Below are 14937 nucleotides of genomic sequence, written 5' to 3' on the forward strand. Positions count from 1 at the left end.
AGCTCAGAGGACGGCAGGGGTTGCGACATTCACGCGCACAATGACCATTCTCCAAACAACGGGAGCACCGCAACGGATCTCTACAAACAGCCGCACGATGCCCATAAGCAAGGCATCTGCAGCATCTACCGTGGAGCCAAGCAGGGATGGGGCGAGGAGCCATCATCGAGGATGGCGACGAAGTCGGCCGACGCGGGCCGCGCCGCGGTAGCACCTCCTGCCAACCTTCCCTGGTGTCTGTGTCATGGCCCATGCAAATCCCTTCAGAGTCAAGGGCCAGCCGACGGCGTCTTGGGGACCAACTCCTCTTCGTCATCGTTGTCAGCAGTGGAGGCCCACAACACAGCTCCCGGTGCACTACTCAGCCCGTCGCCCAAGCCCACAATGATGCTTTTTGCATTGACGGGCAGCATCAAGGCCATTTCCTCTTCACAGCCCTCGTCGTCTCCATTGGCCGGGGCCATAGGGGCCGGCAACAGGGCTCGGGCTCGCGCCCCATGGCAACAACGGTGCTCTTTGCATTGGCGGCCAGCGACAGAGCCAGTTCCTCTTCACAGCGCCCATCCTCTCCATTCGTCGGGGCAGCAGGGGCGGCATGAGTCCGGACAGAAGCAAATGTCGACGTAGGATCGAGATGGGGCGTGCACGAGGCCTTCACACCCCCAACCTCCCTCCTGAATCTGCAAGCTGGCGGGAGCGGCCGCGGTCGAGGGAGAACGCCAGCAGCCGGGATGGTGCTTGCAGCCCAAGTGCACGACCCTGCTCGTGCCTTGATCTCAACGACGGCAGCAGCCCGGGATGGCGATGTAGACGGCGGAAGGACGGCTGCTGCAACAGCCGGAGATGCCGCTGGAGCGGCGGCCGCCACGGAGGCCTCCTCGAGCGGCTTCACAGGGCAAACCAGGAGACAGGGCAGCGCTGAGGAGAAAGCACATCGCCGTTCGATTCAGATCGCGCGGCTCAAAAACCGACTCCGAAATATTCTTCAGGCAATGGTGATAAACACCTCGCCATCTGCTCCGACGGGTCATGCCATAATAACAGTGCGACAATGGTGACAACTGAGCAAGACCTGACGCCTCATCGATGAAACATCTATTAATCCTTTTATATCTTATTAGTCTGTACTACATTACAGAAGAAATGTTCATCCAAAAGGTTTACGAACGATAATGTATGAAACCTGTCATGACGATCCTTCACTTTGCTGTAGTAATCCTGCTATACTGTTCAATATGTGAGATTCAACGTCATCAGCGGCTGAAATAGTCAGCCAAGAAATCGATTCGCCGTGTCGTGGGGTGATGACACATATCTTGCTTCTGCAAGCACTGACTCCTGGATTCATCAAGAATTTAGGTGATCTGGTCACTGCCTTTCAGGCTTAGCAGTCCTGAAGATCCAGAGCAGCCCGTGCTTCAGTTCGGAAAGTATTCGATACTGCAGAGCAGACCGGGCGTCGATCCTGATCCTCACTCCTTTGTGATCCACCTGTGTCCCCGGATCTCGTACCCGCCCAGCCCATGGTCGCTGCTCTCGCCGCTGATCCCCGCACCCAACCTCCTGCGCTGCTGCCTCCGCGCTCTCTTGGGGCCGCTGTTGTCGCTGAGGCTCCCGTTCAGGAGCGGGTCGTCGATCCCACTGATCACCCTGTGCAGGGATCGCGACGAGTCGATGCAGCTGTCGTCGTTTGTTTTGTCTTTATCGTGCTTCTTCATGTTCTGCGATATCTGGTGGATCTTCTCGTTGATCGGCTCCACCGCGTGGTTGACGGTGAACTTCAGGTCGTTCACAATCTGCGAGGTTCAGTCAGATAAGGTGTTTCAGGTTTAGCTACAGTTGGTCAAAATGAAACTTTGGCTGAAGGGGGTAACAGAACAAATAACAGCTTTTCCTTACATATTCGCCTCCTCCGAGTACAACATCGCGGACGCTTTCTTTTATAGCAGTGGAGCATCTGACATGATCATCTGGCTGGGGAAGCCTAATCTTGGTTGGGCGCTCGCTATCTTTAACTTCGTCTGGATCTAGAGGGCAGTCAACTGAAGCGTAGTCTCCCAGAACTGAAACATCTCCAACGTAACGATCGCCCATTAGCTCGTATGGCTTGGCAGGGAAGACGTACAGGTGAATAACAGCAGCAAAACCCATCTGTATTTGATGATAAAAAAATAACTTCGGTTACTTTGTTTCATTTTCAATGGAAAATGGGACAGGGCTGAGGCCTATTGATCTACAAATATATATTACTTCGTTAGGATTATTGCAAAACTGAGAATGCAAGCATGCTTAAACAAGGATTTGTCAGCATCATGTAAGGAATTGAAGTGGTATAATCAGGAACATGTCACCACCTCTATGCAGATGATAAAGTCCTGAATGCTGGACTTGAACTGCAACTCTTGAGCTATAGGGCCTCTCAACAAGCCCCAGCTGGAGAGCAACGCTATTGCCACACCTTGCCACCATGTTAAGAACACAATAGACTTGAATGTCAGAAACTTTGCTAGGGGCTTTATATGGGCTAGCTCGTCCTTTATGACGGCGTAAAATTGAACGAGACAGTATAAGGCCCATGACTGACTGAAATTGAGAGCCATGGCAGTGTAAGAGTACCTGGTAAATAAGATAGCAATTCGTAAGTACGAAGAGAATGCATTTAAAGTTTGAAACTACTGCATCATCAGATGCACGAACAGGTTCACCGGTCCTACCACATGCCGACAGAACTAGTTCATCAGTAGCAAGAAAATGTTTGTTTAACTAAACATCATTAGATGCATGAGTAGGTTCCATGATGCTAGCAGTACATATGAAAGCAGAGGTGAGGAAAGAACAGGTAAAACTTGCTGTTAGTTATTTTGGTAAACCAAAGATAGCATAAATGTATTCCAAATTTCCCATGCAGCTTGTTAGATTCATCATTTATAAGTGCTAATGAGGAAAAGTTGATGCCAAAAATCAAGCCATTCATTGCTATTTGTATTAAATTTGACAAATACTCCCTCCGTAAAGAAATATAAGAGCGTTTAGATCACTATAGTAATGATCTAAACACTATTATATTTCTTTACAGAGGGAGTATATGGTAACATGAATGTTCCAAGTTGTAACTGAATGACAGCTGCAGAACAACTAAATTTTGGATACAGGGTTTGATATACCATACAATCTTCTCATAAATATTGATGCAGACCATGGATGTCACTAGAATAAAGACTTGTCAACAAAATGGTACGAGCTCTGTTTTCTTTTACCTGTCATTTTGGACACTGAAAGTGTCTCCAGTAAACGGCTTTGATGACAGTTATTTGTGATTATTAATGTCGCTTTTATTATTTAAATACACTGAGAGTAAAGCCCGTTTAATGAAAAATCATGTAATATGTTTTACAAGTGGCATATCCAAACACTTGTGTGTACATTAAGTCATTAACTGAGCGTCACAATCTAAAACATCATTTGAATAGAGCAGAGGTAGTAGTACAATGGCAGTATAGCTGAATGAGACGAGTTCATGCAAGGATTGTTGAGTGAAAAAAAAAAGAGGGGTTGCCTCATGAGTATGTATCCTACCCACAGTTCCATTTAAACTCTCCTTCACAGTACACCCCAAAGGATTCAAGAATCACCGCAAGAAGAGCACATATTGTCTTTATTATCATCTATCCAAGGAAAAGGGGAACAGATTAGTTTGATTTTCCATCAGAGGTCAGATGCTGCAAAATCAAATGGAATGGGAGCTAAAGAGCGGCTTACATATTGGACAAGGCCAAACTTAACTACCAAGTAGAACCATTCGCCAACGGGCCATGGGTTCAACATGTAATTCATCGGAAAAGGGTGGTTCACATGTCGTTCTTCGGATGCATTGCCTAAAAGTGGTGCATCAGAACCTGAACTGCCCTCCTTCTTCAGAAACTCAATCGTCCTATCTTCTCCGCCTAGCATGAAGAAGATTATAAGGAAGCGCGGAGACATGGATGATAACGTTGGAATGGTAGACAGAGGCGTACCTAAGCACGCAACTAGGTACCGCCCGAAACAGTACATGGCGAATGCCTCGTAGCCGTCTCGCAGAATCTCAATATCTACACCAATTGTTGGATTCACCAATGATATATACTGCAACAGTAGGATAAGACACAACAGTTAACGGCTGGATCGACCTCTCCCAGCCAACAACATTGTGACCGCACACCTGAACAAGACATGCTATAGCACCTTACCGACTCGATTGCATATATCGGCACCATCAGAACGACACCGACGAGGAACTTCTGCTCCTGGAAAAGCAGAAATGCAGCAACGGTGAGCCCAAACATGAACACAGCTCGAGAAACATTTTACCCTGCTGTATGGAAAAACAGAAATTCAACATCAATAGATGATAGCAAGCAACAGACCTCTGGGTTCTTGTAGGCGGAGAGGTGGTTCAAGAGCAAGTAGATGGACAGCGAGAGCGATACGGCGACGAAGAGCCCCGAGATGATGGTGGCCCAAACAGGCAGTGAGTAGCTCCGGAGCACCAGGAGCAATTTGTCGGCCAATTCCATTGCCATTGCCATCGCCCCTGTCTGTCCTGGTGCTTGACTGTACTCAAGCTGATGCGCCCTCTCCTGCGCTTCCGCCCGCACATTCGTGACCGGGATTTACTCTTCCAGGTTGCGGTTCATAGAGCATCATAATTGGTTCCAAAATGAAAAAAAATCGCAGCGATGCACGGCCCCCTGGCTGATACTGAAGACGTTTTGGTGAGACTAAAAAATGTAGAGTGGCCTGCCCTGTTTTCGTTCCTTCCTCCACCTAATAATACTCGGTGGGATTCAGTCACCTGCAGGAATGAAGCACAATTTTAGATGGCGTTTCCACGAGGTGGCAAATGCTCTGTTAGATCGAACGGCAAGGACGAGCAATGGCACGATTCAACTCGAGGAAAATAAATATGTTAGCAGCTCGTAATCGAAAAAACGAAGCAGAGTCCTAGCTTAATCGCCTCCATATTCGCGAGAGAGAGAGAGAGAGAGAGAGAGAGAGAGAGAGAGAGAGAGAGAGGGGTACTGGGTAATCGCAGAAGCCAGGCCGGGTTGGGGAGGGCGCAAGAGAGGATCGGGCAATGCCCCGCGAATCTGGAGCGGGGGGCCGAATCCTCGCCCTAATTTGGCGGCGACGATCGAATCTGCAGCCGTGGACGGAGCGGGGGTGGGGGATGAGAGGGTGAGGGAGAAGGGGCGCGTACCTCTGAAGAAGGGATTTGGGGGATCTGCGCCCGGCCCGCCGGAGAGGGAGGGGTCGACGACGAGGACGAGGACGAGGACGAGAGAGATCGGGGGAGGGTTAGGTCAGGTTAGGATAGATGAGACAAGAGGCGAGGAGAGGAGAAGGTTAGGTGCTCCAATCCTCCCTCCCTCCCGTATTTTCTCTGGTGAGACAGAGAGAGACGCGCAGGTTAGGGACAGGGACAGAGGCAGGCGCGGGCGCGGGCGCGGGCGCGGCGACCTGACCTGCCAAGCATCAATCACATCACATCACATCACATCACATGGTTTTCCCCGTTCCTTCCAACGTTCTGGACGGAGGGAGGGGGGTCGCTTTCCACGTTATCCACGCCTCTGGCTCTGGGCCCGTCACGTCACACCCCTGCAACGGTCGGCATCGGCCCTGATGGCAAATTCGATAATTTTGACCCGTGAATGAAATCATTTCACAAAATGAACTGCTTCTAAAAAATTTCACTGAGCTGATTTTTTTAGTGGCGCCCGACACGAAGGCGCCACACTACACTGTGCAACGCCTCACAGATAGGCGCTACACGTCTGGCCAGCGTCGCACCCCGGACTGCCTAAAACTTACTAAGTCAACGTGCAACGCCTAGAGGCTAGGCGCTAATTTTCGGATAACACAGGTGCGATGCTGGCCAGGCGTGTACCGCCTATCTATGAGGCGTTGCACAGTGTAGAGTGGCACCTTCGTGTCGGGCGCCACTAAAAAAGATCAGCTGAGTCAAAAAAATTAGAGGCAGTTCATTTTGTGAAATGATTTCATCCACAGGTTAAAATTGTCAAATTTGCCGTCCCTAACCAGCGCCATTCACTTGACACGTCCCGCGGGTTGAAATCGATAAGGCCTCTTTGTACGAAATTTATAGAAATTATATAGGCTATGATTTGCATAGGAATAATTCTTTTGAAGTCATTTGGTGTGTAGGAATGGATTCCTATTCTTATGTAGGATAGGAATTGATCCTTCACGTTTTGAGGAAAAAAACATTAACTTAGACTCAATGAAAAAATTCCTATCCTATGCACCAAATGACATCCCTTTCTCTATAGGAATTGAGATGCATGTCACCTCACTTCCTATGAACCAATGAAGGCTTAAACTTGCAAAAAAAAACTATTTGCTCCTAAAACTTGTTGCATGTGTGCACATTTGGTCATTTGCCAATCACGAGCAGCCAAGTGGAGCCAGTGGGGCCGAGCCGGTCAGCGCCGCACTTTTTGCATTTAGCCCCCTGCTGTCTATCGATTTCAACCCGCGAGACGCCTCGAGCGTGACGAGCACCTGAATTAATTCTGTCGGGGGCGATCGGCTGCGGCTCATCCATTCGCCCCCTCCTCCACCCTTCTTTCCATCGGGGCGATCGGCTCCTGCTGACGTCAGCAAGCATGGTGGCGTCGCCGGAGTTCATCCGCTCGCCTAGTCCGCCCGCCAACTATCTTCCCTCCAGACTATGATGACTTGCTCCTCTGTCTGTTCCTACTTTGTCCCGTTCCAATTTTTGCTAAGCGGGCGGCTTCCTGTCGGCAGATCCGTGCGTTTGTAGGTCGATTCATGGTTGTGTAGTGCTAAGATGTGGATATGGTGCTCCCTAGCAGTAAAGCTAGACTTTTGAGCAATGAATTTAGTCTAGGGTTTGGGGCCGTAAAGTAGGGGTTTCCGCCAAGAAACTAGGGTTCTTGTGTGAATGCACCCTTGCTGCAAATTCTTTGCCAATGCCTGTGAAATTTGGCCTGGGGTTTTGTCCTAGCTTTGCGGAAATACATTCTAGTGCTAGAATTCTGAACTTTGTACTTCATTTATGCTAGTGCTAGAATTCTGAACTTTCAGTTGTGCTTTTGAAGAAGAAGGTGTCCCAATGCTTGTGAAATTAGGCCTATGGTTTTGATATTAGTCCTATGGTTTTTCGGTGTTAAAAATTCAGTTACATATGTCTGAACATTCACTGCTTACATTTTGCACTTTTTTGATACAGTGTGTGATTCAACAATGGGACAAAGTGTGGATACTCCTTTTTTACAATAGAACTGGAGCATGGTGGACTTTTCTGTGGACCAAGAAATAACATGGAGTACTTTAACCCTTCTGTGGAGGTGCTTGATTATGTTGATTCTAGCACATTCTCATATATATGCAGTCATTGAAGAGCAACTAATATGGTTGGGATATCCTGTCAATGAGCACATCATTTATTGGTGCAGACCTGAGAAAACAATTTTAGATGGGATTGTGAGAATTAGATGTGATGAGGATGTGCAACAAATGATCGGAGCTAGTGCTCAACATAAAGTGCTTGCAATCATGGTCGACCATTCAAATTTCAACAATAATTCCAGGGAAGATTTGATATGTACAGTGCCATCAGTTCAAAGTCCTGTCAGAATGGCCAACTCAAATGTTGTTGCAGCCAGTGCAGCATCTCCTTACAGCCTCATTTCAGTCAATGTTGAAGATCCAATTTCAGATGTTGCAGCTGATGGAACAGAAGCAGAAAACTTGTTGACTGATGGAACAGAAGTAGAGAACTTGCTGACTGATGGTGCAGAGCCTAATTTGCAGTCTAAAGATGTAGTGCTTTGAGATTCAGATTTCAGTGACAGTGATTATGACATAGATGATGAAGATGCTGATCTTTATGAAGACAACATTGACTTTGATGTTGATGAAGAATCTGAGAAAGAGGAGGAAGAGGTGGAGCCTGACTATGTAGTTGAAGAGGAAGATCAGAACCTCTTCATTGAAGAACAAGAGCAACTTAAGTACATGTTCAAAGTTTTCAATTCCAAGGTGGGCATGAAATCCCTTGTATTTAAAGTAGGGATGGTATTTGCTGATGTGGTTGAGCTGAGGAAAGCACTTACTACATATTCAATAAGGAACAGAGTGCAGATCAAGAAGATAAAGAATGACAAGATAAGATTAGAGGCAGTTTGTCAGAGAGGTTGCCCATGGTTGCTTAAGGCTGGCAATGACAACAGGACTAGAGAATTTGTCATCAAGGCCTACTATGGAGAGCATATGTGCTAGAAGAAATGGAAGTTAAAGGATTTGACAGCTAAATTCATGTGCAAGTTTTTCATGGACGAGTTCAGAGATGACCAGAAGATGTCACATGGAACATTTTCAAGGAAAATAACTAAGGAATTCAATGTTACTACTAACTGATGGAAAGTAGCTAGGGCTAGAAAGTAAGCACTTAATGAGATCCATGGTGATGAGAAAGATCAGTTCAGTAGGCTATGGGATTATGAACATGAATTAAGGAGCAAGAACCCTGGGTCTACATTTCTGCTAACAACTGCACTGGTGAAAGATAAAAAAATCCATTGGACAGGAAATATTTGAAAACATTGTATTGGTCATATGATGCATGTAAGAGATGGTGTCTTAAGGGCTGCAGGCCTATTATCTTCATTGATGATTGTCACATGAAAACAAGGTTCAAAGGAGTGCTGCTTAGTGTTGTTGGTATTGATCCTAATGACTGCATTTCCCCATTGCAATGGGTTGGGTGGAAGTAGAATGCACAGGTGCCCGAGAGTGGTTTCTGTCCACTCCGAGAGATGATTTGAACATCACTAACACTACTCCTTTCACACTTATGAGCGACAAGCAGAAATGATTAATAAATGATGTGCACAAAGTTTGGCCAGATTCAGAACACAGGGTTTGTATGAGGCATATTTACCAAATTTTTAATGAGAAGCACAAATGAGAGGTACTAAAAAAAGACATGTGGGTCATTGCAAGATCACCAAACAAGGTAAAGTGGAGAGAAAACTGTCAGAAAATGGATGATCATTGCTCAGCTGCCTTCCACTGGACTGAAAATTGGTTTTTTTGTAACTAAATATTATGATGGAGTTAAGTGGATTACTAAATGTTGGATGTTAAATGAATGTAGTTAAGTGTTTTTTATTTATGTTGTAGTTAACTACATTACTAAAAATTGGCCTGATTTTTTATGTTGTAGTTAACTGAATTTTACTTATGTTGTAGTTAACTAAAAATTCCCACTAAATTTTGATGTCGTAGTTAACTGAATATTGATGTTGAAGTTAACTGAATATTGATATTGAATTTTGTTGTTGTAGTTAATTGAATTTTACTTATGTTGTGGTTAACTGAAAATTCCCACTGAATTTTGAAAATGTAGTTAACTCAATATTGATGTTGAAGTTAACTAAAAATTGCCACTGAATTTTGCTGTTGCGGGTAACTGAATTTTATGATGTTAAATGGATGAAGTTAACTGAAAATTGGCACTGAATTTTGATGTTGTACTTAACATTTTGTTCTGAAAATGAGCCAATCGCTAAAAATTGAAAAAAAATGTGAGCCTAGGGAATTTTTGTTAGATCAGCTTTGTGCAATACCAATGTGATAGTAGTAGTGATTTGTTAGACTACTACAAAGATGTTTGATAACTAAAGTTAAGTGGTGTTTTTCTAACTGAGTATTATAGTTAACTGAATATGCAAAAAAACGTATTAAAGGAAAAAAAAGTTTGGCCTGGGTCTCAAACCCAGGACCTATGCTTAGAAACGTTGAGTGCAATGCCAGTAGGATAGTAGTAGTGCTTTGTTCAACTGCTAGCAAACTATCTAATTACTATGGTCATGCGTTGGGTCTGCCGATTCGTTTTCCATGTCTTTAAGACCACCCACCGCTCTGCTCCTCCACTCTCCACTACCCTCCCCACTCGACCCACGTCGGCTCGGTCTCCCCGCTCCCCAACTCCCACTCCTCTCAAGAAAACCCTCACCGCCGAGCTCCAAGTCGCTGCCGACGACATGGACAACAACCCCATCTGGTAGAGGGTCATCGAGGATCTGGCCGGCGACGACCAGGCAGCCCACGCCAACTTGAAGGAGATCACACGGTGATTCCCTAGCCTCGGGATGCTCCGTCACCACGCGTGTGGCCTCGTCAAGGTCATGACGGACGATGAGAAGTGTCATGCATTAATCGATTGTGAGCGATACACTCCTTCAAAACATCTTGATTCATTGTTCATTATATGAGTTGAGAAACGCATGTTTATTTGTTGGCCTATACTTCTTATACTGTATGTTTGCTTCATTAATACTCTTAATTATTGTATCACTGTTGTAATATGATTGTTTGAATGCAATGGGATGATCAAGTGCAAAATACTGCTTCCGCGCCATTAAAATGTTGCCACGGCAGCAAAATATCACTGCCGTGGGAGCAATTTTTCTATATGCCGACAGCACTACAAGTGGCGGGCGACAAAGGTGCCTGCCACTGCTAATATGCACAACAGTGGTGGGTAGATCATACTGTACTTTGTACCCCATGCACAATCAATATAACAAGAGCAGATAGTGTTTTACCTCTTCGAGAGGACCCGAACTTGGGTAAATATCCTGTGCCTATTCTCCCTGCTACCATTGTTCCCAAATCGCCAGCTTGGGACCCCCTACCGAGATCTGCCGGTTTTATCACAGACACTCGGGGTGCCGAAGTGTAGGAGATATGCCCTAGAGGCAATAATAAATGATATTATTTATCTCCGAGTTCATAATTATGTTTATGTTCCATGCTATAACTGCTATGGTTCTCGAGTCTGCAATAACCACGAGGCTCGGAGGAAGACTCATATGCACGTGTGGAATAATAAACGGTAAAATGTATTCCTAGTCTGGCCTCTAAGACTAGCTCAAGTGTTGCATGATGGTTATGTTTTCCTGATCATGGGCATGTCTATGTCAGCAACCTTGAGGGCACAATGTTAAGAGAACATTTGTGTTGAATCGACCCGGCATGATGTTATGCTATGAGATTCATTCGTCACAAGTTTATTGGTACATAACACAGAGATGGTTAACGTTTGCATGATTCCTTAGACCATGAGAGTATCGAGTTTCTTCATGCTTGCTTCATGAACTTTGGGGTTTGTTAAACGTCATCCGTAAATGGGTGGCTATTACGGCGGCTTACGGGTTCATGGAAAAGTGTGTCAAGTAACTTGATAGCTCAAGATTGGGATTTGCTCCTCCGACGATGGAGAGATATCTCTGGGCCCTCTCGGTGTTACGGTATCCATCATCGTCTGGCCAGACACTTTGTGATTTGATCACGGGGATGCCGGAACACGATAACGAGAAAAGAGAACAATACCAGTAACGAGGTAGCTAGCATAGTGGACAAGTTGTTGATCCACAGGAATGCCAACATGTCTCACCTCGGGTATTTGTAACATATCGCGAAGCAACAGGAATAGCACACGGCAACTGGAGGTTCACTCGAATATTTATTCGTGTGGGTATAGGGGTCAATATGGGTGTCCACGGCTCCGATGTTGATCATTGATCGGAAGGGGTTCCGGGTCATGTCTATACTTCACCGAACCTATAGGGTCACATGCTTAAGGGTCATCTATCTGCTGAATACTAGACAGGGAGTCTGAGAGAAAATCATCGAAAAAGTTTCGGACACCGAAAAGTTTCGGACAGCGGAATCGTACCGCAGAGAGAGGTCATCGGATAAGTTTCGATGATACCGAAAAGTTGTTTCGGGATACACCATTAAGTCAAATTGGTTTCGGCACATGCCTGATAATTCTTGGAGGATGCCAGAATCATTCTGGAAGCTTTTTGGAATTTTCTGAGATAAAAACCGGAAATGTTCCGGAGCTGCCGGAGCCACTTCAGATGCGTTTCGCAGATGAAAATCACTAAAACCGGAATTGTTTCGGAACGCGTTGAAAATCATTTTAGTGGGTACTGGAAATGTTCTTAGCCCACATAAATATTTTCAGTTCGATCAGACGCTGAAAAATGTCGTTGTGAATAGTGAAAATCAGCTTTATGGTTACTTTATGGAAAGCCACCTTTTGGGGCTTTGCTCCAAAAGATCTTGGGGATGACATGGATGGATAGGAGCCATTTTTTGGGCCCCTCATGGGGGTGTGGCTGGCCACATGGGCTATCCCCCTTGGGGACCCTCTTGTTCCTTGGTTTCACTCCTAGGTCCTTGTGGAAGGACTTCATTCATGTGCATTTTGGGTTTTTTGTGAAACTACCCTACCCCCTTGGGATTTCCTATAAATAGAGGTGGAGGGGCAGCCCTCCACACTCATCCCTTGCTCTCATACACATGCCATGCATTATCTGGCTTCTTCTCTCCCTCCCACGAAAAGAGTTTCGTAGAGCCGTAAGGCTGTCTGGGTTCCGGCAGGAACTAGTTCTGGACGGCGAAGCCCTGCCGGATAGATGACACCGTATGTGTGCAACTCTGTAGAGAGATCGTAGTTTCGGTCTTAGTTCGTGAGTGCCTCCCGAAGGGCTGTCCGTGTGACCGTCCGAGTTTCGAAGGTCCTCCCGAAGGGCTGTCCGAGTGACCGTTCGAGTTTCGAAGGTCCTCCCGAAGGGCTGTCCGCGACACCGTCCGGGGGGCTGTTCGACCGCCTCCTGGAGGGCTGTCTGAGGAGCAGATGAGGGTATACATCCTCGCGGTTGGGAGGTTGTAAATCCTAGCTGCGGGGATCTGCACCGCCGATCGTCATCGACTCTACTTCCCGCTGCGCTACGAGTCGGTAACGAAAAAGATCAAACCATGTATGCAGTCTCCATAGTGGTCATGGGCTGGTGCGTAGGTCGGAAAATTTTTGTTTTCTGCTACGTTCCCCTACACGAAGTCCTACTTGGCTACTGTCTGGACTCCCGCAAACCTCCCCCCCCCAACTTTGCTTCCATTTTGCAGGGAAAAGTGCATCTGTACCGGTCGGCGGACCGATACAGACCCGCGTTGGATGGCAAAACATGCCCGGACCACGTGGCCCGGACGTATAGGGGGGTTTGAGGGTCGGCGTTGGAGATGCCCTGAGCACTTTTAGAAGAGTAAATTGCACAGAAGTACCACAATTTGGGGCATTGGAAGCAGATTGGTACCATGATTGGTAATTTTTACATGTCAGTACCAAGTTTGGGGCGAGACGTTGCAAAAGAGGCTAAAAGTATGTTTTATACGTATTGACAGGGAATCTGATGGGTTGGGCCCGCCCGTCAGGTGCCACGATGGCCAGTGAGCGCGTGCCCACACGCTGACTCGGACGAGCCCCGGGTCGAACCGTTTAGGTGCGGCTCGTGCGGCCCGAGCCACACCCCGACCCGTACTCTACCCCCTTCCTCCTCCTCGCTCCCTCGCCGCCATCTGCCTCCCCGCCCGCCGCGCCGGCCGCCACACCACCCCGCCGCAGCCATGGCTCGAACTGCTTAGGCGTTATCCTCTCCCCCGCGGCTGCTCCTCTCTCGCGCCCTCCTCTCCCCTGCGGCTGCTGTGCCCTAGGAGACGATGTCGTCGGCGACTCCGGCAGGCAGCAAGGGTCGGGGCGATGACGGTGGCAGTGGCGGCGACCTCCCCCCGCTTAGGCGTCGACGGCAGTGGCGGCTACTCCACCTCGGAGTACAGTAGCGACGACGATGATTTTGCGGAGCCGGCGTTGTCGATGAAGCAGAGGCCGCAGATGGCGCGGATTTGGGTGGCCAACCCTAGTACCGCCCATCAGTGGACTCATGGCATCGGTGGTGTGCTGTAAGTGCTCCACTCTTCCATTTTTTGCTAACTGAAATTGGGGATTAGGGTTAGGGTTTTACTGCCTCCATGTTTAGCACTCTAATTGCTACTGCTGCATATGATTTACATTGTTATTGCTAAGTCCAAATTGGGATTAGGTGTTAACTAACTAGACCAAAGTAGCATTATTCTGTTAACTACTTCTCTGAAAATAGAAAACATCAGTTTGCTGTCATAGGGTTAACTAACCACTTTGTAATTAGTTGTTTACATTGTATAGTATCATTATGCTTTGCTATCATATTCTTAGTTTATTCATAATATTTTTGATTTGTAGTAACTGTGTTTATTGGAATTGTTGACTAGGGCTAAGGGTAAATAAAAGCTTTGTTTATATGTTAACTTAAACAAAGCTTTGTTTGTTAACTTAAACAAAGCATTGTTTATATGTTAACTTAAACAAATCTTTGTTTATATGTTAGCTTAAACAAAGCTTTGTTTATATGTTGCCTAAAAAAGTGTTTATATGTTAACATATCTGAGAATAGTAGAAGAAAGCTTAAATGTTAACTATAAAAGTGTTTTATGCTTATGTTAAACTTGGGTACTGAATATCTGTTAACCTATCTGTTAAGTAAAATTGTTTATTAGCCATGGTTAAATTGTTAACCATTTTTGTCTATTATTTCATTTTGCTGTTTGTATGATGACATTTTGGATGTTAGGTTCCATTTTGATGCTTCAGAAATGTTTGAGCTGAAGCTCTGCAGTTCACATGCATGTAACATATCTGAATATGATTGCAGTGATGGAAACCCAAGGATTTAGTGAATATGATCTGCTGTTTCACATTGAGGATCCAGATTTAGGGGAGAAAGGATTGGAGATGGTAGAGAGTAATGCTGAGTTGCAAATAGTAAAGAGGCGGGTTGAGGAGTGTAAGGTTCTAAATTTGCTAGTGAGGGCATGTCCACCTCCTTGCAGCCAGTTTGAGAGGCAAGAATTGTCCACAGTTGTGTATGAAGAGCCTGTGTTATATGATCTCAGTGAGCCACCCATCTATGTTGTTGATCAAGAAGGAGTTGTCTTTGAAAGTCAGATTAGCAGCTGTAGTGC

General features: G+C 46.2%; 1 protein-coding gene across 2 annotated transcripts; it reads right to left on the minus strand.

Moving 5' to 3' along the window:
- Positions 1-1085: 1085 nt before the first annotated feature.
- Positions 1086-5472, minus strand: LOC109748746 (protein LAZ1). Of its 2 annotated transcripts, none has more exons than XM_020307768.4 (9): positions 5240-5472; positions 4407-4834; positions 4230-4286; positions 4017-4125; positions 3760-3944; positions 3577-3665; positions 2355-2616; positions 1900-2151; positions 1086-1796 (listed from the first exon to the last, which is right to left on the minus strand). In XM_020307768.4, the coding sequence occupies exons 2-9, from the start codon at positions 4566-4568 to the stop codon at positions 1473-1475; spliced, it is 1440 nt and encodes a 479-aa protein (XP_020163357.1). In that variant the 5' UTR covers positions 4569-4834; positions 5240-5472; the 3' UTR covers positions 1086-1472. The 2 variants fall into 2 exon arrangements, with proteins under 2 accessions (XP_020163357.1, XP_020163358.1); XM_020307769.4 differs by having other exon boundaries at positions 5062-5370.
- Between the last annotated feature and the right edge of the window lie 9465 nt (positions 5473-14937).

Source organism: Aegilops tauschii, chromosome 7, assembly GCF_002575655.3.
Source record: "Aegilops tauschii subsp. strangulata cultivar AL8/78 chromosome 7, Aet v6.0, whole genome shotgun sequence".
Taxonomy (NCBI): Eukaryota; Viridiplantae; Streptophyta; class Magnoliopsida; order Poales; family Poaceae; genus Aegilops; species Aegilops tauschii.